Source organism: Puntigrus tetrazona, chromosome 16 (genome assembly GCF_018831695.1).
Source record: "Puntigrus tetrazona isolate hp1 chromosome 16, ASM1883169v1, whole genome shotgun sequence".
Taxonomy (NCBI): Eukaryota; Metazoa; Chordata; class Actinopteri; order Cypriniformes; family Cyprinidae; genus Puntigrus; species Puntigrus tetrazona.
Window position 1 is genome coordinate 22,591,681 of NC_056714.1, and position 24,802 is coordinate 22,616,482.

Below are 24,802 nucleotides of genomic sequence, written 5' to 3' on the forward strand. Positions count from 1 at the left end.
GAAAAGATGGCGCCCGCTCCCCGGCCTCTCGACGCTGTGCGGCTTCCGCCAGCTCGACCGCCTCAACCAACTCCATGACGTTCTTGGGGTTTCTCATACCGACCGCCTGGCGATAATTCCGGGGAGAGCCCGCGGGAGCCGGTCTATCACCACCCTTTCCACAATGATGGCGGGGTTGGTGTCCCATCCAGGAGCCAGTGTTGCGCTAGCCGAGTAAGTTCGGCGGCCTGGGTCCTTGCCGGCTGGCGAGACTGGAAGACCCACTCTTGAAGGCTTGGGCTGCGCGACCGGTGATAGACCGACCCTGCCCAAGATTTCCCTCTTTAGGTCGTCGATACATTCGCCAGGTCGGCCGGCATGCTGAAATAGGCGCGCTGGGGCTCTCCTGACAGCAGCGGGGCCAACGCTGCGTGCCCAATCCCTCCGGTCCCATCCTTCCGTGGTTGCGGCGCTCTCGAACATCTCGAGATATATTTCAGGGTCATCGCTGGCGGCCATTTTGGGTAGCAGCTGTGTGGCTTGCATCCGGGGATCAGGCACGACGGGCGTGGTTGAGTGGCGGCGCGAGAGCAGCGAGCTCCTGCTCGGTCTCGTTCTGGCGGGTAGCCAAATGCTCGACGATCTGTTGCTGGCGAATGGAAACCTCTGAGAGGCGTTGGAGGAATTCCTCCATCTTCGCCGGGAGCGAGCGCTTGCCTGGGGGAAAACAAAGAGAGAAGTTGATGTTGTGGGAACCTTTAATAGAGGCGGCGATAGCGCTCTTCCTTTTCTTTGTTTCCTCCGTTCTCTTGCGCTTAAAAACTGCTCGCATTCTCCACCACTTGTGGCGAGGCAGAGGAAGCACAAGAGAAACAGGTGCAGTGAAAACCCGGAGGGTGTATTTATTAGACAATACACAGAAGGTGAGCGGTGAGTCCGTGCGAGGAGTGCGGCGGTGAGTCCGGGGGTGGTGTAGCGGTGAATCCGGTGAGTGCAGCGGTGAGTCGTCTCGGTGTTTCCCGTGCTTAGTAACGTGAGGGAGTCCACTGTGAGGTAGTAGGGGAAGTAGCTCAGGCAGGCCCGTCACGTTGTAGCTTCTGGGAGACAAAGAAAGAGACAACAGGTTAGCTTGCGCTTCCGGAGTCTCGTGGCTCCCTGAAGCCGTCGCCTGGCCGGGCTTATCTGGCCCGCGCTGATGAGCTCCAGGTGTGGCGAATCCGTCGTTGAGTGGCTGGTGTAGGTGTTCCGTGTTTGTTCCCAGGGCAACGCTGATCGATCCTCGGGACGCTCGTCACAATGTATAAATACACATACATGCATCTATATATTTAGCAACAATATGTTATTTAATATTATTTTTAATATATAAATATATATAAAACACCAGCTGCTAATTAAATACACATCAAAATGTTTAATTAAGAGCCAAATACTGTACTGTAATCACCTTTTACCCGAATGTCTAAATCTCTCAAAATATGATAGAATAGCATTATTCCACAGTTTCCAGTCAACTAAAATCTAAAAGGAAACATTATGCAATTATTAGGATCTGATGGTCGATAGAATCCCCCACATATTGACAGAAACCATTTTAAAATTCCTGTGTACAAAACATGTGGTCATTTCATTGAGAGTTGGGCTGCGTGGGCCATTTTAAGCACTGCGGCGCAAGACGGGAAAGATTATGCCAAGCGGCAAGGGTGTAAAACCGAAGTTGTGTTTCCTGCCCCTGGAGTGAGGTTAATCAATGAGACGTGTAAGCACAGCTGTTCAAATATTTATTCTAAGCAGGATACTGACAGCCGAAATGCACACACACAGAAGAGTGGATTAGACCTAAGCTGAGGGACAGATAGAGACGGACACAGAAAAAAAGGTGCAGAGGTGAAGGATGCTTCTTTACTTTTTGCTTCCAGAAATCCATTTCATTGTAACATTAATTACAAAAAGACACTTTTATTTTTATGTTAAAAAGATGAGACGTGATCATTTTATTTATACATTTATTTTTTTTTCGCATTTTTTTGCATTTTATTTTGCTTGCACACTATTTTGTTGCCGGCATGGATGCCAATGACTAGTAGCATCCTCTGGGTGTCAGCACTTCCCATGTTTCGCTTTCCATCACTGACCCACGGTCTGTGTTTTAATGCGCGTAAGCGAGCAGAAAACAATGCATGAAGTCGAATGTAGGGTGTAATTTAGATGTATGCCGACTGACCTTGGTTTCGCGGCAGATGCGCAGTGGGCTGCGGCTGGTGAGATTATGGGGAGATCTTGTACCTGATGAATTGAGATCACTGTCACTTGAGCCCATATTAGACCTTCTTCTCACCACTGAGAGAAAGTGAAGGTCACTTTGAGGTTTTCGTAAGCCAAGATGATATTTGCTAATGGGCGGAATGATGTATATCCACACACTCATCCTTTGAAAAGCAGGTGCGTGCTGCAGCTGCAATCTGAAAAACGGGCGAAAAGACAGGATGATGGAGGAAGGGCTGATGAGTAGAAAGAAACATCCGAGCAGAGGACGAATATGAGCGTTTAAAGATGATATAGCGTCTGCAGCAAAGAGTCTGGATGTAAGGGAGCAAGCACTGAACAAGAGAAGCACACTAAATTATTGAAAGCATAATAAAATGTCCTTGGGGACAGAGAAAGAAAACACTATATTATTCTGCCCCCCTTTTCTCCTTCAGCCCGTGATTATTGAGCCAAAAAAAGGTCATACTCTCCCATCGTTTTTCACAGAGAGAGAAAATCTTATCTTCAATGGAGTATTATTTTTCTTATCTGGACTTTTTTTTCGCTTTTCTAAAGATTGTTTGCCTTATATTCTCATCCGTGCTTGCATTTGTTTTAAATAAGGTTGAAGTCGTTCAGCACAGAAGCCGAGAAGCTTATTTAAGACTGATTTTTACCACTTACGGTCCCCCGTGGAGCAGGGATTGGCTGTGCATGCTGTTTATGCCACGTGCGATTGGTTGATGAAGCCATCTGACTTGAAGCGTGATTGGTGGATGGGATTAATCAGGGCAGCGCGCTGAGAGCCGTCCCGGTTCATTTTGCATGCGATTGTCACTTGCTGTGCAAAGAGGACATTTGATTGTATATTCAAGGCCGAGGCACTGAAGATTAGAATCCGTTATGTTTTATCAGGTGAATGTGTCTCGCGCAACATGCGGCAAAGCCAATCTCAGCACCCCAAGTAAACAATTTGCCATTAATCGCTCATCCTGCTCAAACAAATGGATATTGATTCTGCTTTTCAGCACTCGCTTGCCAACAGATTTGTATCAGTGCTGCAGAAAAGGCAGAAATTGTTTTTATACCTGGCCTTTATTTGGCGTAATGTATTAACCCTGGCTTTGCATGAGGGATGCTTCGAATGAAACGGAGGAAGGGTTCGGTTGATATTAGGGTCAATGCCGTGACCCCCGTGGGTTCTTTGTAGTTCTTTTTTTTTAAGTGCTTACACGCATTTTCAAAAATGTGTCTCCCAAAAAATAATAAATAAATACAAATAAATTTTATAATTAAGACATTTACACACATCTCTTGAAAAACAGCCAAGTAATTAGTAGGCCAAATAAACCAAATAAAACTTGTGATATTGATGCGAACAAAAATATTTTGGCGTATATGTGACAAGCAAGTGTTTGGCGTATATACAACGCCAATTTTTTGTCATATGATACGTAGTTTTCAAAATAAAGTGTTTTTAAAAGTTATTAAAAGGTATCAAAAGTTATTATGCAGGCAAGTCTACTAATACTCTAATGACTGCTAGTTGACATGTAGTTAAAATATCTATTTCTACCCATAAAAAAAGTTACCATAAAAAGTTACCATAAAAAAAATCCTACACTATAAATATAATTTTTTTCATAGTTGTAAAAAAACAAATATTTCGTGAAGTACAATTAACTTTGTAATTCAGTGTTTTACTTGTCATGTCTTCATAATTATTTGTGAAATTTACTATAGCAATTTCTAAAATTAATTGAGTAAAAATTGTTTAGTAGTGAAATCCTACACATATTTTTAGTGTAAAAATGGCATGCAATAAATATTTTTGAAACAAACTAACTACGAAGATAATAATTATTACCAAACCTTTGACATGCATTTATTGGGGTTTTCCTTAAAATGTTAAAAAATGTAATTATTTTCAAAATCAAAAAATTGTTTTACCTTCTTAAAAAAAAAGGATATTAAGGAAATATTTTATTTTGTTTTATGTGATACATACACCATTATATATACATTTATAGAGTAATGAAAAAATACATAATTGTTGTCAGTTTCATGCATTTTCGAGTTAAGAGTTAACAGTTTTCAAGATAATTTCTTCTTTTATAAATATAATTTTCCTTTAACTACATTTTAAGCATTTAATAAAAAAAAAAAGTATATTTCTTTTTTTGTATTTTAACTGATTTCTTCTTTTATTATCTCTGATATTTATCTAATATTGACTCCATTCACTGGTCTTTACATGGTCTGCATGGAGCATGGTCATGTAATATATGCTAAAATCTTTTGATGGACATTTTAAATATAGGCTGTATCTGATTCTTTCTCACTTTCATTTCAGTTCTCATTTTCCGGGTAGAGCGGCACTGAGTGTAGAATTACATACCTTCCCCCGTACAATTGATTTGTGAGTAATTAAAAATGTCTGCAGCTGGACATGGTCCAGCTTCATGTTCTATTCATGCAGATTAATACATATTTGTCGGGGCCTCCGGGATCAGACAGGCAGCAATGTCTGCTATTAAACATTCATGAGGGAGCAGAACACAGGGACTCATATCCTACTGGTATTTATGGGTCCATTTCTACATCTTAGTGCCATCATAATGGATTACGAAATCAAACCATTATTGCTTAGCAGGGCTGGAAATTTAATTTGTGTCACAAAAATTTATTAATAAATGGCTTTTTCTCGGGAATGGCGCTCACAAGGCCTGTGCCGGTGTCTGTGTGGGGGTTTAATGCAGGTGGCTGGAGTGGGTGGGGCAACTGGGCGGAGTGCAGCAGTGAATGTGGAGGCGGAGTCCAGACGCGCACTCGCACCTGTCAGTCACCACCTGAGGAGGCGTACCTGTGCGAGGGTGTTCTGGAGGAAGGTCGTCCCTGCAACTCTCAGCCGTGCATCGGTAAGTTGCGTTCTAGGCTATTGCACGATGCACGTGACCGTTCGCACATCCACTTCTTCTCTAGCTTTCTCTCTCTCTATCACTATTTGACACCTCATTTTTTACATTCTTCACATTTCACTGTAAAACAAAAAGATGTTTTGCTTCCTGTGTGACACAATGATAGAGCAAATAACGATAATAAAATGCTAGACTGATGATAGAATGAGCGTTTTTGTGTGCTTTTCATTGGACCCATAGGCTACAGGCAGTATTCCTCTAAAGGCAAGGGTTTAAGTCCAGTGAAATACAAAGGAATGCAAGAGGCCATGCTTGGTAAGGGCATCACTGACCAAGTCAGTTTGAATGTGACTGTAGTGAGTAGATCTTCACTCAGTTTGGATGGAGGCCATGAGTAAATAACCAACTCCATGGTCAAGGCCATCGGCTGCAGATGTCTTTACCTCGATTGTCTGTGTCTCCGTTCCGCATGGTCTGCTTATTTTTCCATCCGCCATCCACTGCTCGCTCCATCTCGCCCTCTTTCTGCACACCTCCTGTCGATTTTTGGTGTTCAACGCAAAACGTTTCGAGGTCACGCAAACCTAGAGGCGTCCAAACTCTCAAAGAGTATCGCGTTCGCATGGAGAATAGTATCAAACCAAACACGTGTTCGCTTCTTCTCAGCTGTGTAACCTTAAACTTCACACAAAATCCCAAGCATGGCTGATGCTGGTCTAGATGTTCAGGTCGCACAGCACTGGCCAATCAGAATTCGACTGTAGTTGCTAATCCCACCCCATCCTGCAGGCAGAGGCCGACTTGGCACTCGTAGCCAATCCCTGCGCTCGGTGGACAGCCGTAAACGAGAGGACTCTGATAAGACCCGCAGCGGACAGCAGTCTTCCCAAACAGGTAAGAAGACAGGTGGCATCAGCCTCCTCTGCAGCTTGGGTTCACACACACACACACTTGCAACCGTTTCGCTCACTAGTCCACATACAGGGGAGTAGACTGGATGCGTATGTGGCTATGGCCTTGTTTTTTTTATGCTTCTGTCAGTGTGATTTATGTTTTGTTTGTCTTTGTCATGTGTATTATGGCATGGTTCATGGAGGAACATCGAGATATCCATGAATCATGGACACCATTGCTTACAAGGAAGTTAAAAGCATTTTGAAAGGGTCGTAACCCGTTATTATGAAACAAACGAGAACAAGACACGCCTTGCTTGGGGGTGGTGATGTATGATTTGCATGCTTCAATATAAAAGACATATTGGACTAATATGATGTAATTACCAGTATCTTGTCTTTTCTTTGTGAGCACTGCATGAATTTGTCTTTCATTTTTACAGTTACACCGATACAAGCCTGTAACTTCAAAATAAATGCAAATTTCCTCAATTTCATCCCAGTGTGCTACAAATCAGAAATCACAATGAAAGTCATAAAATGTATTTTAAAAATGCTGTGCATGTTTCACAAATTTTTATGTTACTTTTGGAAGTAGCCTTAATAACAAATTTTTAAACTCAATGGTACACAAACAAGTTGTGTACATGTTCATGTATATGCATATTATTAAATATGCTTATGCAGGGTTTTAGTATGAAAACTAATGTTGAAAACTAATTTCCCCTAATGTTGCCGGAATAAAGTAAAATCCTTCCCTCCTTATCGCTTTTCATTTTGACATTCGATATCATTTTATTAAACATTCTTGATTCTCCTTTTTGTCTAACTCTTTCTATTGGACAGCCATGTCAGCCCTTATTGTCTATTGGACTTTCAAGACAACCAAGTGCTTCCTATTGGAAATTTAATATGTTCCCATTCCGTCAGGATTTCACATGATTCCTTGGCTTTCCCAGCTGCTCAGATAGTAAAGTCTGATATATTGGGCAGCTTGTGAGATCCTCGTAGAGAAGGCTGACTTACATATCTCAAAACTGAAAGCATGAACTTCTATTATGGGTAAACACTGAGGATATGGAGTCAGCGATGAAACGATCTTCCCCTGTTAAATACGGTGGTTAATCCTGCATGCTAATTAGTTTTGGCCCTGTTCCTACCCTTTCCTCTGCTCCCTACCTTACCCCATCCCATCCCCACCCCCACTTCCTCCCGTCCTTCTCAGTGGATCCTACGTCGGGTGGGGAGTGGTCTGTGTGGAGCGTGTGTTCGACCACGTGCGGTGAGGGCTGGCAGAGCCGCACACGCTTATGCGTCTCGGTGCCGTACAGCACGCAGTGCAGCGGGCCGCTGCGTGAACAGAGACCCTGCAATAACACTGTTGTGTGTCCAGGTAAGCACAGCCCACCTCAGGCCTCTCCTCACCCCCCACCATCTTCCTTATCCACTTCCCGGCACCCGTCCCACCTTCACTCAGGTCCATTAGCTTTGCCCACTCACCCTTCAGCTGCTGCCCACCTGAGGCTAACTTATTCTGGGCTTCCATGTGCGGCTGCTCCCCCCTCAACCCTGGATGCTGGAGAGCCGTGGTAAGATGTTAATGGGTTTAAATGCAGCATTGTCAGCAAACTCCCTATAGTTCCCACTGCATGTAGGATGGTCTCTCTCAATCTCTTTTCATTTTACCATTTCAGCATCTCAGGGGACCAGACAAAAGTGTTACCTAAATATAAAACATGAGTCTAGCCAAGCACAATGTTGTATTAAGTGATAATCACTTTTATGCTTTTTACACACTAAGAGTTCTATGTATATCTGTGTTTTACACTACCTGTAATTCTATGTTCACACTGACAGGTTTCTTTGCTTTATTTTTGGTAGATAGTCTCAAAGCGTCTTGGAATGAAAATCAATTCAAGTGGTGGCTACTGGCAATGTAAAACCTGGCATGCAAGATTTAATCGAATGCTGAAATTCTGAAATCTCAAAAACTGCTCACCAAGCTTATTTCAACTTTTTTGACACAAACAATCTTGTAAATGTTGTCTCTTGTGCTCAATGCTTATATTTCTGGTTGGTCAATGCCAATGCATAGGCCATGCAAGCAGTCCCAAGCATGAGTCTCTGAGGGAAGCAGAGTCTCTAACATTAGCTGCAGTGCAAAATGACTAACATCTCTTTTATTTAGATGGTATCACTATAGCCTCCAAATTGTGTGTTGCAGTTTTTTTCCAATTCACTGCAATGCGAGTGAACCATCTTGGGAATCATACAGTCTTTCCTAGTAGGCATTTCTGTCGTAAACATTATTTGTGGGCTATGTAAATGGCTGTAAGTTCTGAACATCTGATCACAAACATGATGTATTGCTGGTAAAAAATAAGATTTTCTTCTGTTTGGACAGGGAATCAGTTTTCTTTCTGCTAAAAATGGAGTGGAAAATGTTTGTAAAATTGCAGCAATATATCATATCATGAACAAGATGAGCAATGATCAATGCATATGTGCTCCAATGCCTTGACTCCTATTGGCAGTCTTCCCATTACATGGCCTCTCATTAAACTTTTCTCAACTTTATCTCATCCCAAACAGTTGCTTATGCCATCGGGAAATCGGCTACTTCTTCTAAAAATAAATAAATTTAGATTGTTGTCAGTGTGAACCCCTCTTTAGTTTTACCTCAGTGCGTGTGTGTTTGTGTGTTGTCGAGGTGCGTTTTTCTCTCTATAAATCATACCCTAGCCGCTCTGATTACAGTGCACGGGTCTTGGGATGAGTGGACTCCATGGAGCTTGTGTTCTTCGACATGTGGCCGTGGGTACAGGGACCGCACTCGCTCCTGCAAGCAGCCGCTGTTTGGAGGAAACCCCTGCGACGGTCCAGAAAAACAGACCAAATTCTGCAACATTGCTGTATGCCCAGGTGATCTTTGGGTCTTTAAATACAGACTGTCTCATGCAGATTTAATGACTTTCATCAAGCAGCACAATTAAGGTCTAATGTGAGGCACTGTAGAGAAAGAAAATGAAAGGAAGCATTGTGAAGTTCACAGCAAATGATGGTGATTAAGTGAGGCTTTAAATCACTGCGGACTTGACTAGAGTTTGGCAACCCAAGCCTCCTCTCTCTTTCTCCTGCAACATATCTTTTGAAAATGTCCTCTTATCATGCTCCTGTCTTTTGTAAACTTAATGTTGCTTTGTATCCTCTATCCTCACATGATGTCTTTACTGTGTAGTGGACGGTGTGTGGAATGAGTGGTCCAGCTGGAGCTCCTGTTCCTCGTCCTGTTCGAATGGAACAATGCAGCGCACTCGGGAGTGTAATGGGCCCTCGTATGGGGGTCTGGAGTGTCAGGGCGAGTGGCGTCAGACAAGAGACTGTTTCCTCAGAGAGTGTCCTCTGGATGGTCAGTGGCAGCTCTGGAGCTCTTGGGCTGGTTGTACCAAAACATGTGGTGGAGGAAGCCAGCAAAGACAGAGAGTGTGTTATGGGCCCTTTTTTGGGGGTGAGCCGTGCCCAGGAGACAGAGAGGAAGTTAGACGTTGCAATGAGAAGAGATGTCCAGGTGAGACAAAAACATGTTTGAAGTCAAAATTTATTCTCTGCTAGGGGTGGGCAATATACTGGCAGACAAAGTACACAGGCTGAAATTTGAAAACTGGAATACATTATTAATTACTATCTCTATCACGACAGTGTTGATCGTGTTTATCCTTTTCATATGTTTTTACATTTTGACTCTTTAAACCCCTATATAAAAGTAATAATACAAGTCTCAATTCAGTACGAGCACACTGTTCTGACAGATGGTTTTATTTCTGAGAGACAATTTAATTAAAACCGTCTGTCAGAACTGTGCCCATGTATTTAATTGAGATGTCTTTCGCAACTTATTGTGCTGTCTGTCTCATGAGTTATTTTTTGCAGTTTATTTCACTCAAAAAATCGAATATACAGAAAGTTGTGTCAAAATGCCTGTCTTAAGTTAGAATATTAGATCTGTGTATTATGTCTTAAAGTGACAGCAGCCTAATATACAGTCTTAATGTCTTCACTAGGCTTGAGAAACTTTTATTTGTATTACTGTTTAGCTGGGAGATGATGATATTGTCAATCGTTGATGGTCGACAGGCATCACAATGTTGACCCGGCATCATGATTCCTTCCCCCCACCCCCTTTCCCGCAATCTAGTGCATTGTACTTGCATTTTATGAAGGGAAATGCAATGGCTACCACTACTAGGCCGCAGAACACGTTATTTGTTTTGTGCTATTCTGAATTCAGATTCATGTTTCAGGAATAGCCCTAAATAAATATTAATGACATCCAACATGTAACATCTGGATTGTAACAGCATTATTTTCAGTGAAACACATACATATATACCATTATTGTAAAATACAGTTATTTGCATATTTGTAGCATATTGCCTACACCTATTAGTTAATTCTGTAACTTTCTTTGTTCAAATTTTGTGGCACTGGTCAGGTGTATGCATTTTTTTTACTTCCTCTGTTTTGTGCAGAGCCGCATGAGATCTGTGATGAGGAGAATTTCTCTAACGTAATTTGGAAGAAAACTCCTGCAGGGGACACTGCAGCCGTCCGCTGCCCTCCGAATGCTGTAGGTAAGACATGACTCATGCAAAACAGGAACACGCCGGAATAACTTCCTAAACAGTCATCACCCTCTAAGCTAGACTGAGACAATTTCAGGACCATGGACAGCTCCACAGGCTTGGTTTAATGAAGATAAACCAAGACAAAATCAATCCTTGTTCAAAATCTGATAATGACGAACCATTTCTGTGATGCAGGACTGATTCTTCGGCGATGTTCATTAGACGATGAAGGCATTGCATACTGGGAGAACCCAACTTACATTAAATGCGTTTCAAATGATTACAGAAGTATCCAAACTTTGGTAGGTGATGTCTAAACTAAGCTCTAGCTAGGTTAAAACCAATATGGTGTCTTCAAAGTTAAGGTTGTTGTTTTTATTTTTTACTTCAGACCAGAGATCACCTGTCCAAGGCTCAACGAGGGCTTGTGGGAGATGGGGTCTCTGAAGTCATGACCAAGCTGAGAGTGACGTCGAGTGATGGAACAAGCTACAGCGGAGACCTTCTGGCTATCATAGATGTACTGAAAAACATGACAGAGATATTTAGGAGGTCCTACTACAGCCCCAGTAATGCAGACATGAGGGTTAGTGAAATATTATTTGCTTAGTTCTAAATAAAAAACAGTTTTGACCCCTGAATGTACCTCTGTCATGTGGTTGTGTTCACAGAATTTTGTGCAATCAGTGAGTAACTTACTGATGGAGGAAAACAGGGAGAGGTGGGAGGAAGCACAGCTGGTGAGTCAGCCTTCACTCTCTCTCCATGTCTGTGTGTTTATTCATTCACTCATTCATTCTTCCGCTCACTCATTCATCATTCTCTCATTCCCTCTTTTAATGTTGGCATCATCTAACTCTCTTTCATTTAGTAATTATGCAAGTTTCAGCTGATTTTAAAGGTGATTAATTGGCTAATTCTCTTCTCTTCGCTGCACATCTTTCTTTCAGCTGTTTGTCTCCTGCTGTTTAGTTAGATCATTAGTTAGTTTACAATTTATGTCTTAACGCAAGCTTCAGTTTAGATTCTAAAGCAAAGATATCATTAAGCTCAAGCAGCAGTGGCAGTTATTTTTAGAAAATCTAATATTTAGTACAATATTTAAAATCCCCTTACAGAATCATATATTGAAAGAAGAACTAACATTTTAACATGAAGCTATGTTTTTCTTTCTGCCAGCTTGGGCCAAATGTTAAGGAGCTTTTTCGTCTGGTGGAGGACTTTGTAGACGTCATCAGTCTCCGCATGAAGGACTTCCAGGATACTTATGAGGTCACCGACAATCTGGGTCAGTTTCCACTGACATTTAGTTCGGTTTACACCTCTGCAATAATGACAGAGGGTGATGGCCATGTACTTAAGTGGTTGCATGTTTGGACAGGCAGCCTAGAAGTTGAAAAAAACATGAAGTAGATTGTACTGAAAAGTAATTACCCATCTGATGAATGGCCTCCAAGACTGTGTAAGGTCTTTTAAATGGCTTTTTTAATCATTAAAGGCATGGAAATGTATGTAAATGTTCGCTGGTACCTGACCCTTTCTCATAGTTTTGTGGTTTTAATTACAAAGCCATAAATTCATCTATATGGGCCATTCTACAGAAATGGTCCAAAGTCAGAGTTGGAAAAAAAAAATCCAAAAAACAGTATAAATTTCTAGCAATTGTGCAGGTGATTCTCCTATTTTCAGTACATTTTGGAATATTTGTCTTCTTCCCAGTTTTGTCACTGCCGAAACGCAGTAGTAGTAATAATTTAATTAGAAGGATTGACTTAAGATTTTATAAAAATGTATTTCAGAGGTAAATCAATACCAATTACTTTTTAACAATATTTCAAATGTAATTTATGAGATTTGTTGTATTTTAAATGAAATATTTCTTTGTAAAAGGCAAAAATTTGATAGGGATTTCAAAGTTAGGTTCATTAGCTTTGCATTAGCATTGTAATTTCGGTATTAGAATAAACATAGATGACGCTACAAAACTCCAACAAATGTTTCTTTAGTGACAATTTTAGATACTTTTTGAGCAAAGATGCTAATCAGAACATAGTTAGCTAGCACAGTTCTGAACAATGGTATACATACCAGTGAAATGTTATGGAATAACCCCCAAAAAAGTGTGCTTAATTGCAATTAAAATTCCTTAAAGTTACACAGATTTTTTTTTTACCTCAAAATGATAAGACCTGTCTTCTCACACCTTGTAGCTATGAGAGAGGAGATAAAATCAGCCAATGGACTAAAACATGCAGTTTCAGTAGTTACATGAAAAATGTAGGATTGAAAGTACCTAATAAATTATGAATTTATATACATTAAGTACACTAATATTTTAATAAACATCTAAGATTTAAATACTTAAACGTTTTTTAAATGTGTTTTTTTGTTGTTGTGGGACAGCAGTTTTAACCCCTTCTGCAGAATATGTCACACTTACACAATTACTCACACACACTTTCAAACACCCTTAACATTTTTATACTTACAAAGCAGTATTACACATTATCCCTTCAGACATAAGCAGTGTCTGAGCAGTCCCTATCTCTGATATGCCGCTCACACTGATTTCCAAATATCTGCAGCTCTAGGTATTTCTTTAGCTTTGTAATCACACTCTAAACCACTTCGTTGTGGGCCGCAGCTGGCAGAGTTTAAAAGGGGGTGTGAGAGGTTTTGTTTACCTCTGAATCAGTGAACTGCCCATGAGCTCAGATTCTCCCCCAGTGACAACACCTGTCCTACAGCAATGACCTCAGTCCCACACAAAGCTTTGACGCAGATGAATATGTAACACTACACGTTCATCAATAGATGGAAAATAATGCACAAGAACTTGAACGCAAGAACATGGGTAATAGAGTTAGTAACAATTAGCACACACATTGATCAATTCTGAACCGCCAGTTTCCTTCTTTTTGTCACCAAGTAATTTAATGTCTCTGCTCCAACCTTGATTTCAATGCAAAAATGTGCCACATAATCAGTCATAAGAGTCAATTCTGTGAAACTGAGATTTATGCATCATCTAAAAGCTGAATAAATAGTCTTTCCATTGATGTATGGTTTGCTGGGATAGGACAGTATTTGGCTGAGATAAATTATAACTATTGAAAATCTGGATAAATAAATACAAATATAAAATCACCTTTCAAGTTAACCAAATGAAATTCTTAGCAAAGCATAATTCTAATAGAAATTAAATTCTGATACATTTACAGTAGGGAATTTATAAAATATTTTCATGGAACATTATCGTGACTTAATATCCTAATTATTTTTTGGCATAAAATAAACAAAGTAATATGTGTAATATGTGTGCTGGCTATTGCTACAAATATGCCAAGGCTACTTATGACTGGTTTTGCATTTCTTAAGTTTATTATCAATGTTGAAAACAGTTCAGCTGATTATTTTTGTGGATATTTTGTTTCATTGAGTATTTTTGAATGAATAGAAAGTTGATATAAAAAGAAAGATTATATACAAAAAAAAGTGACTGTCAAAAAAGTGAAACACCACAGCTACTGTACTTAGTAGAAAAAAAATGCGATGACTAACAAGTGAGATGTATTCGTTTGTTACTTGGTTAGTTTGAAAGTCCTAAAACGGTATAAACCGTAAAGTAAAACCATCGGTATGTAAATTGTTCCATTACATTGATGTGAAAAGTACCAATGGCTTTCTGAACGATTTGCACAGATTTATTTTTCGAGTTTCATAAATAAAAATGACTCTTTTTGCGAGTTTCGGGAATTCGCTCGGTGATTAAAATGCTGTCGTTGTGAAGTGGTACAGAGAACATGGCTGGCAGCAGAAGGCTGAGATCATAAGAGAATGAAAGCGTTTGAGCTGAGAGAGTTTGTATGGGGGAGTCGTCTGACAGCATGACACTTTCTCTAGTTGAGATGTGATCGCTGTGCAGTGAGTCAGGATATTGGTGTTGCCATGGATCTTACAGTTCCCTCTGGATTTTCTCTCCAGTGTTGAGTATTCACAAGCGGCCTGTCGCAGGAAATGCAGATATCACTTTCCCCATGAAGGGGTGGAGGGGGATGGTGGACTGGGCTCGCAACTCAGAGGACAAAGTCAGAGTGGCTAAAAACATCCTGGTCACTGGGAAACCAGGTAAGAAAGATATAGTCTCACACAACTGCACACATATAGCACTAGCGATGTAGTAGTATACATGCTACAGACACACTGAGCCTTGGTGATCACATGGGTTTGAATCACGCCTGCATTGTGCATTCGCTCATAAAGGACTATTCTTTTTTTTTTTCATTAAGACCTCATTGTGTAGACAGGGTTTAGCCTAAACCAGGATTAGGCAATAGTTCAATTAGGACATTTAAGTCATTTTTAGAAAACGTGCCTTAGAAAAAAGCTTTACTGTTGTTCATCTTACGACAAAACAAAGGCCCTGACATGTTTTAAGGTCAGTCAGTGCAAGTTTCTTTCAGTTGTAACAGCTCAGGTTTATATCTTAGTCTAGGACTAGCCTTAAGCATTGTGTCTGAAACCAGAGGGAAAAGTTAATTAGTAAATTCCATTTCATGCCTTGATTCTATTCATCCCATTCCCTTTTTTCTCTCTGAATAATTTAACATCTCTAGTAAAAACAATACACTGTAAAAAATTTAAGTTGACAACTTAAAATTTCAAGGCAACTCGCTCCACAGCTTTTTTGAGTTTACTCAACTTTGGACCAAGTTGTTCACTGAGTAAAGTCACTGAGTAAAGTAAACTTTTTTTAACAGCTAACACACTTCATTATCCTTAATGTTGATGTAACTGATACTTTTCTGTGTCTTGAAAGATGTTGTTTTTTTTAAAGGGGTTTTGTTTTTTTCTTTGCAAATGACAAACTTTATTGGGTAAGTTAGTCTAATAAGCAGACAACATTGTCTTTGTAAGTTTGTAATGTCTAAGCCTCAAAACTAGACACAATAACCTCAAGGACAGTGACAACCAACAAAGATCAGCTCTTTACATCAAAATAACAATAATGATAGAACATCAGAAATAGTAATTGTAGTAGCTGCAACACAAACATTTCAACAACATAACATTTTTCGTTCAGACAACTATGTTTGACTAGTTGGGACACCATTTGGGATAATTTCGCTAGTCTGGCAAGGGTTTTTATGTAGTTTAAAGAAAATAGCATTTTTTAGTATTTGAGACTCAAAAAGTTTTGTTAACTGGACAATGTGTTCTACAGTGAAGAAAATTGTTTTCGCAACAAATCTCTGTTTGACAAATTTGATCTCCTTCGCTGGAGAGCAGTTTGCTGTAGGCTGTTTAATCCTTGCCATGTCCGACGTTACAGGCCATTTAAGATGCTTCTTCCCCGTGACTATGCTAATAGAGGAGTTGCTACTTAATCAGGAGTCGGCAGGAGCCAATCAGGCGCAATTAGGTTTAATTCCCTTTCCCATTGGGAGATCTGTTGCCATGCCACCAGTACTGGATTGACAGATCGTCAAGCTTTGGACATGCTGAGATGAGCTGTTATATTAAAGACGCTTTAGAATGAGGAGCGTGAGAGAGGATTTTTACAGACTGAAACAAATGAAACACATTGTAAGAGAATAAAACACTTTCATTTTTACAAAGGATATGTTCTAAAAAAAGTACACTTTAATAAATAAAAAATGAGTTGGGAATAATTTGTTTGCACCAATATTAAAGTGATATTTATTTTCTAAATGCATTTAACAGATCTTATTGTTAACAATTAATCTGTGAATATGTTAAAGGTGCTGTGTGTAGAATTGACTGTATTTAGAAAAATTTTTTCCTCTTCATCTTTGATGACGAACCAACAGGAAAAACACACAATGATAAATTAAATGAAATACAACATATTTTCCGCCAACTATCAACCCAAGGTGCTGAAATACAATTGAGCAAACTGGCAGTGGGCGGGTTACACAGACCGATACAAAGACAGATATTCTGACACGGAACACACAGTTTTAAGAATTGTAGAATTGTAAAAAAAAACTGTAGAATTGTTTTTAGATATATAAAGAATTTTTATAACTATATATAAACAATTTTATTTAAAGAGTATATTAACTTAGCATGCTTCTTAAATGTCTATTAATGTATTGTGGTATTTTTATGCGTTAGTACAGTTCAAAACTTACATACAGCACCTTTAATTGGAGTGAGCTTTACTACAAAATATTATTTTAAATAATTTAAATATTATCTTTCTTAAAAATTTTATGTTCTATTCAATGTTACTTGCCATTTCTTTGTAACTATTTGTAAAATTTACTAGCAATTTCTGAGTAAAATAGTTTCAAGGTGAATCCTACACCACTTTTTTTAAGTTCAATGTAAAGAAGAATTGTTGAGAAAACCTGATATATTCAAAATGTAGGTTATTTGTTATTGTTCTCTTAACACAACAATTTGGGGGAATTCTGCTTTTTTATTTAACTTCAAATAAATTTCTTTGTGGCTCAAAGGTCCTGTAAAATTGAAAATATCTAATGTGGATTTTAAAATCGATAATGTATATAATTTTTTAATCAATCTTTTTCTTTTTTTTTACATTCCTCTAGTACCTTGTGTTGTCCATAAATGCCCTCTTGGGTCTCATCTGTTCATATTATCATGGCTTTGGTGTATTAGTAGGAGGGGAAGAGAGATTTACCCAGAGGGAACTTGAAACTGTCATGCCCCCAGCCCCCGTCCCCCTCCATCGGTTTGTGTTCTTGCCCATGGGACCTCAGCTGCAGCCCTGGAGCTGTGGCCTCTGCCCGCCGCCTGGCACCCCCCTATAGTCTCTCACTCTTTCTCTCCCTTGCAGCGCATGCCAGGCTGCCACATGTTTTGGCATGATTTAGAGCAGTGTTGCTTGAAGACCAGATGGACGTTATGCACTTGTGTGTGTGTGTGTGTGCATTGTTTCAGGTGGTTCTTCTGACAGTGATGCAGTGTGAGTGTGACAGAGGCTGGACCGCTGCCCTTTCCCCTCACTTACGCTTTTTCATACAGTGTTGCTCTCTTCATTAGCACAGAAATACCACCTTGTCATTTCAAACCAACAGGCCAATTATGTGTATCTGTTTATAGTTGTGTAAATGATATATTCAAGATTAGTTGCATCATGTGATTTGCTATATATATATATATATATATATATATATATATATATATATATATATATATATATATATATATATTGTATGTCACTTGTATGCTCATCAAAGCTGCATTCATTTGATCAAAACTACAGTAAAACTGTATTTTGATAAATATTACTACAATTTGCTATTTAAATATTTTTTATAATGTAATTTATTCCTGCGATGGCAAAACTGAATTTTCAGCAGCTGTTACTCTAATGTCACGTGATCCTTCACAAATCATTTTAATATTCAGATTTTGAATGTTGAAAACGATTGTAATGTGTAGTATTTTTTTGGAAGCCATGAAAAGAAATATCTTTACTGTATCTTTTAATCAAATTCATTCATTTATGTTAAATAAAGAAATTATTTTACATTTTTGTGTAAACCGTAATGCATGTCCTTTTCTCCAGAATTCTTAAATGAATAGAAAGTACAAAAGAACAGTTTTTATTTAAAATATGTTCATATTTGTTTTTCTTTACTGTCACTTTTGATATATTTAATGCATTTTCGCTGAATGAAAACATTAATTTCCTTTTAAAAAAACCACTCTGACCCCAAATTTTGAACACTAGTGTGTGTGTGTGTGTGTGTGTGTGTGTGTGTGTGTGTGTGTGTGTGTGTGTGTGTCTACTTGGTATACAAATGGACCAAATACCCTCAAGCAAGCAAGCAACAAGCCTATAAATCATACTAAATGAAGTTTTTGGAAAATCTAAAATAGCAGAAAGTTTTGTGGGGTAGGCGTAGGGGAAAGAAAATTAAGTTTATACAGTATAAAAACCAATAGTCCTATAGAATGTCCCCATAAAACAAACCTGTGTGTGTGTGCTCATTAAAAAGGATAACTCTTGGAACACGCTGTGCGTGTGTGTGCGTGTGTGTGTGTAATGAAGGTCCGTGCAAGCATATGTTAAGTGATTAGTCATGTTGCCCAACTCAGGTGAGAAGCTGCAGGGTAAAATATAGCGAGAAACAGGAAGAGAGAGCGCAACCTGCAATCTCACCCCCAGTTACATTACAGGGCACTAAATAAAGGGTTTGATTAAACACCAATCAAGTCTGTATTAATGACCTCTTATAGCATTTCATTTCCTCATCACTTTACTTGATGCCTTTTTATTTACGTAGAACCGAGGTGATACTGTATATCTGTTTGTGTTATAGATGAAGATGATGCCTCTGCGTTTGTGACTGGTATCGTACTGTACAGAAACTTGGGCAGCATTCTCTCTCTACAGAGGTAAGACTTTCTTTTTATATTGAGACTTGAGTGCATTTCAACTGAATTCTCTCTCTGTTGCTTTTAAAGAAAGACCAACCCGCTACGCTTTATTTTAAGTTTTATTTCAAGCATTATTTGGGCTAAAGTAGTGACGGTTTGTATATGCTATCACTGTCAGATTTTAGATTTTATTTTTCAATGCCAAACATTGTCAGAGCCATGTTTGTATGCCTAACCAAACAGTTAACACTGACTGATGAACAGGGAAAACCATTTTCAAAATGTCTTTTACGCACATAGAAGAAAGAAATTCATAAAGGTTTGGAAGGAAATGACAGAGAGTAAATGAAATTTTCATTTACTGAAAATATACTTTTTTGGGTGAACTGTTTCTTTACAGGGACTTTTAAAAGGAAACTCCTCAATCTGAAATAATTACATAAAAACAAAGACATATAAAAATACACTTTTTGCCTTGTAATAGTTTTATAGCCTTTCTGAAGATGTCTAACTGTATTGAAAAGCCTTTAGGGTTCAACAGGAAAGTTGTCTTTCCCGTTTTCTCTTTTTCTCATTTCTTGGTATGTAGTGATTTTGAAACAGATATCTGGTGACACAAAAAGTGTCAAAAAAAAGAATGTATTCTATGAGCAAATGACATGTACATTTACCACAACTCAACGTGAAGCGTCTCATACTATATTTGTCACATGGGAACGTGGCAGCTTCTTTGAAGGTCATGACCTCCTCCCTTATTCCCCCTGCTGTTTTTTGCAGTCCTGCACATGTATTCTCTCATCTCTCTCTGTATTTTTACAGAAATAGCACAGTGCTGAACTCCAAGGTGATCTCGGTGACAATCAAACCCACTCCCAGCTCCCTCTCAACTCCACTAGAGATTGAATTCTCACACCTTTACAATGTAAGACGCTCTGCCCTTTAAACCCATATGTTGCATCAAACGCAGTATGTGTTCAGTCTTTTATTCAAACTATGGCTATATTACTCTGAGACGTTAAAATGAATTCATTTTTTATTTATTCTTGTAGAAATTACTCTTCTAGTAATTTTCCTTTCACATAATGTAGAACTACTGTTTTATTTGCCTTCTTTTATGTTATGGGTGTTTAGCCATTTTCCAGAATTTCACTATTTTTGAAAGATATATATATACATCATTGATCATTACTATCACACACGGCATCAGAACACACTTGAAAAAGTCCACTTAAAAGCCAATGGCTATGATCATAACTTTATTTCAGGACATCAAAAAAACTGCTTTCAAAAAAAAAAAAAAATGTTTGAATAAGTTTAATATTTTAAGATTTCAAGTAGTCAAAAGTGCCCCTAATTGAAGAATCACCAATACATATTTGCAAGGCAAAATCACAAGGTGACATCCTTCTCTGCCTCTCGCCCTCTTACTCTCTCCACAGGGTACCACAAACCAAACCTGCATTTCCTGGGATGAGAATGACAGGTGAGAAGCTGTTTATTGATTTAAATCTGTTTTTGCTGTCTGCTGAGTTTTTCGGGAAATCTTCACTCACACAGTGGGCTGTATTTTCCAAGGCTTAAGGAGGGGTGTGTTGATAAAGGGGTAGAGACGACATGCTGTTGTATGTTAAAACACTGACGCAAAGTCGGTGACAGGAGCTGTTGAATCCTGCAGATAGCTGCCTTGATCTTCACTTGACCCAGCACTGTCTCCACTTTGACTCCGGATGATTTTTTCATGCCACATTCCTTCTGTACTGTATACAAATCAGCGGCAATTATGGAAAACACACTCCAAATTAAAGCGGAGAAGTGACACACAGAGCAGGCTACAAGAGAAAACAGTTAGAAAGACCAGAGAGAGGGAAAGAGGGAAGACGTGTCTGGCTGCAAACATGCCCTTTTTGTAGAAGAATGGAAATAAGTTGCAAGGATAATGTTGTATGGGTGTTTTAGCGTGTTAACACAAGGTAATTTGGTGTCTGTAGACATTTTATCTCTATATTTATGTTGGTTTTTATTCAAGATACAACTAGTATTGGTAAAAGCCAAATGGGCATCATGAATGTTTGCAATAACTGATACCGGCCTTGCAAACTGAAATGCAGTAAACCAACTGCTTTTGAGAGCAGCCAGCACTGTTGGCTCATTTATAACTAGATTAGATGCAAATTGGCACAGAAAAATTGTTAGATGACGATAGAAAGATGATGGTAAATAAAGCATACTACCATATGAAAACTGATTTAGGATTAAATGATACCATTGTTTGCCAAATTGTTTGCCATTACCAGAATCTTCAAAGTGTATTTATTATGTAAAATAAGATATAAAAAAATATATAGATATTTTTATAAGAATATAATATAGAGATAAATATATAATGCTGTATGTATATATATATATATATATATATATATATATATATATATATATATATATATATATATATATATATATATATATATATATATACACATACATACATATATATATAATGCTGATAAATATATAATGCTGTATGTATATATATATATATATATATATATATATATATATATATATATATATATATATATATATATATATATATACACACACAGATATATATGTGGTATATGTGTGTGTGTGTGTGTGTGTGTGTGTGTGTGTGTGCATGCATTAATATATGTAAAACTTTAATTTAACCTTGCAGAAAAATGACAACATTACTTTTAGTATGTATTTAGTACGTATTCTGTGAGTGACAGTTACACAGATATAGAATCGACCATATATTTCCTTTATATGTTCTATTTATCATAAAAAACTGTCCTCCTATAGCAGCATTCAAATCTCAGGACGTTTTATGCTCTAAAGTATAAAGGTTTAAATTTATGAGTAAAAGATTGGCACCTGACATTCAAATGGAAATCCATCCTGTCATCTCAATAATCATCTCAATCATCTAAATGAAAAAATGCTTAGCACAGACGTGATTGGTGTGCCTTTACCAGTGCGGAGAAACATAACAGGTAAACCCAGACAGCGTCACTCTAAGTGCTTCAGCTGCGGAATTTACATCTGAATTATTATTGTAGAATTCAAAATACACACCAAAGAACTGAAATAGGAGAATCGTTATGTATTACCATGAGAATAAGTTCGATTTCATTAGCAAACATGAACAGAAACTTATTTCTTTTTTTTCCTCTCTCTCTGCAGAGAGAGCGAGCAAATTGAGACCGTGTCTCTGAAGCCAGATTCTATTGAAAGAGACAGATGGACAGACGATCAGACAGACGAGCACCAGAATTATGTTGCACTTTAACAAAAAACCGTGGGCCTCCTGGTCATGCTTGTACTTTCACCCCCTACACATCCATCTGTTGGCGCTCTCTTTTGTCTTTTAAAACTGCAAAAGACTAGTTTGTGCCCATAGTGCTTAATGCAGTGTGGGTGGAACATTTGCATTTAGATGAATACATATAGATATGTTAAAGATATAAAGTTTTCTGCCGTTGCCTCAAGGGAGAGCAGAATGAGAACAATAGAAATAAAATTCCTGTTAAATATATATACAACTCACTGGTGTTGTTATTGGTTATCAGGGCATTGCAGTGCCATTCCTATGTGGTTTCTTGCTGGTCTTTCACTTTTTAAGATGTATTAATACTTTTATTCAGCAAGGAAGCATTACATTCATCAAAATTGACATACATTTTTTTTCATCTATTTTGAATAAATAATGCTATTCTTTCGAACTTTGTGTTAATAATAACAAAAACACTCAGCAGCACAGCTATTTTCAACATAATTATGAGATGAAGAAATGTTTCTTGAGCAGCAAATCAGCATATTAAAATTATTTCTGAAGGATCATCTGACAATGAAGAATGGAGTAATGGCTGCTAAAAATCAGCTTTGCATTACAGAAAAAAACCCCAACATTTTTTACTTAACATACTTTTATTCTTAATAAATAAATAATTACTTTAAATTATTATAATATTTAAACTTTTATTTACTGCTTTACTGTCTGCCTAATTTACTGTGTTTTAATGCAGCCTCAAAAACATAAAAAAATATTTTAGTCCTTATAAATCATATGTACAGTATATATGTGCAAAAATATATATTTATAAATAAATATATGAATTTAGAAAAGTTATAGTACACCAAGCACTATATACAACACAAGAATAAAACACAAAAATGCAGAGAAATGAGAAAAAAAAAAAGACAAGACAAGAGAATGGTGACAGAGAGGAAGGAGTGAGATAAAGGGAGCGAAAGAGAGAGGCTGAGAGACAGGAAGAGGACAGTGAAATGTAATCTGCCCGCATTGAGCGAAGGAGAGCCGGGGCTGGTGTGTGTTTGGTGCGAAATTAAAATCCATCTTGGACAGCTGCTATGATTAATGAGTTCATATTTGGGAGAGAAATTGGAATGTGAGGAGGCGTCCTTGTCACTGACTGTCTTTTAGTTAACAGCTTTAAAGAGTGTGGGCTTTCTGTTGACTCGCACTTCAATCACACGCTAGCGATACAAACCAGTCTTTTTTTTTTTTTTTTTTTGCTGGTTCTTACACGATCCTTCTCATTCATGGATTTTGAGGCATTTTGCAGGCATTTCCTGCATAAAAGAATCTGTGAAATGTACAATAAAAAATCAGCAGCCGTTGTTTCCAGAATTTATTATAAAAAGCAATACGGTAGCAACATTTTAGGTTTTAAGATAACAAAACATAACATCATAACAAAAATACAAAAAATCTAACAAACATTTTAAACCATAAAAACTTAATAAAATTAGCATAAAAATAGCTGATTCAAAATATGGGTAAAAGTACAATAGCATATAAATAATAATAGAATTTTTTTGTTGAATATTTTAGTTTTCATATTCATTTTTGCAGACTTTTACCATTAAAATTACAAAAATCTAAAATACATATTATACAAAATATTATATTTTTATTTGAATTTTTGCTATTATTATGTTTTTGCAGTTTGATTTGGATTAATTGTAATGCACAATAAAAAAAAAATAAGTTTGAGTCTGTTTCTGATATATATATTAATTTTTAAATTTTTTTCAAGCCTGCTTTTCTCATGCATCTGCACTTGGCATGTTCTCTGCAAACATGCACACTACAGCTGGACTGGAAGCCCATGATCCAATTACACAGGCGTGCTGCGCTGTCTTTATATTTGTGTGGTCGACACAAAGTCTTAATCGTATCACGCGCAGTGTCTGTGCAGTGGGTGATAATATATTGAGTTTCAGGTTTATGTGCTAATGTTAACACTGAGCCCTCCCCCGGGGCTGCAACACGCTGTGCTTCCAGCGCTGTACTGTTTGGCCCTCAGCGCTCTTCAAGCCCCAGTGCATTGTGGGTATCCCAGACTGCAGAGCTCTACCGCACAGTGGGTTTGGAATGGTGCCGGTAACCCCGGGTTTGTGTGTGTGTGTGAGTGTGTGTGAGAGTATATCGACTTCACGTTGCAGCTACATGAAGAGGATGCTACATGATTGATGGCTCGCTATTAGGATCAGCTGTGCATGCAGTGGGTATGTTTTGATATGACTTTCATATCACTTTCATTGATGTCATTATGAGGTCTTTGTTGCAATTATTTGAGCGTTAGATCAGACACGGCCGAATCATGCTGTCAAGAGGGTTCCTCATCAAGATTATGAGATTCAAATTTGTGTAGGTGGCGGAATGGACTAATTGTTGAGTGGCTTTGGGCAGCGGCACAAACCGCAACTTAAAGGTTCA

The 24,802-nt window shown here is 38.2% G+C and overlaps 1 protein-coding gene across 18 annotated transcripts in view; it reads left to right on the forward strand.

Annotated features, from left to right (window-relative positions):
* Positions 1-24,802, forward strand: part of adgrb1a (adhesion G protein-coupled receptor B1a) — an 86,213-nt gene that overhangs the window by 37,918 nt on the left and 23,493 nt on the right. For 5 of the 18 annotated variants that reach the window (XM_043261393.1, XM_043261396.1, XM_043261400.1 and 2 more), the window contains exons 3-17: positions 4,986-5,144; positions 5,385-5,459; positions 5,934-6,038; positions 7,263-7,430; positions 8,780-8,959; positions 9,276-9,605; positions 10,567-10,668; positions 10,858-10,964; positions 11,054-11,248; positions 11,334-11,402; positions 11,842-11,950; positions 14,647-14,790; positions 18,981-19,056; positions 19,858-19,960; positions 20,478-20,521. In XM_043261393.1, coding sequence (XP_043117328.1) covers positions 4,986-5,144; positions 5,385-5,459; positions 5,934-6,038; positions 7,263-7,430; positions 8,780-8,959; positions 9,276-9,605; positions 10,567-10,668; positions 10,858-10,964; positions 11,054-11,248; positions 11,334-11,402; positions 11,842-11,950; positions 14,647-14,790; positions 18,981-19,056; positions 19,858-19,960; positions 20,478-20,521 — 1,966 coding nt within the window. The remainder of the gene's footprint in view (positions 1-4,985; positions 5,145-5,384; positions 5,460-5,933; positions 6,039-7,262; positions 7,431-8,779; positions 8,960-9,275; positions 9,606-10,566; positions 10,669-10,857; positions 10,965-11,053; positions 11,249-11,333; positions 11,403-11,841; positions 11,951-14,646; positions 14,791-18,980; positions 19,057-19,857; positions 19,961-20,477; positions 20,522-24,802) is intronic. The other 13 variants (XM_043261395.1, XM_043261398.1, XM_043261405.1 and 10 more) reach the window with 10 other exon arrangements.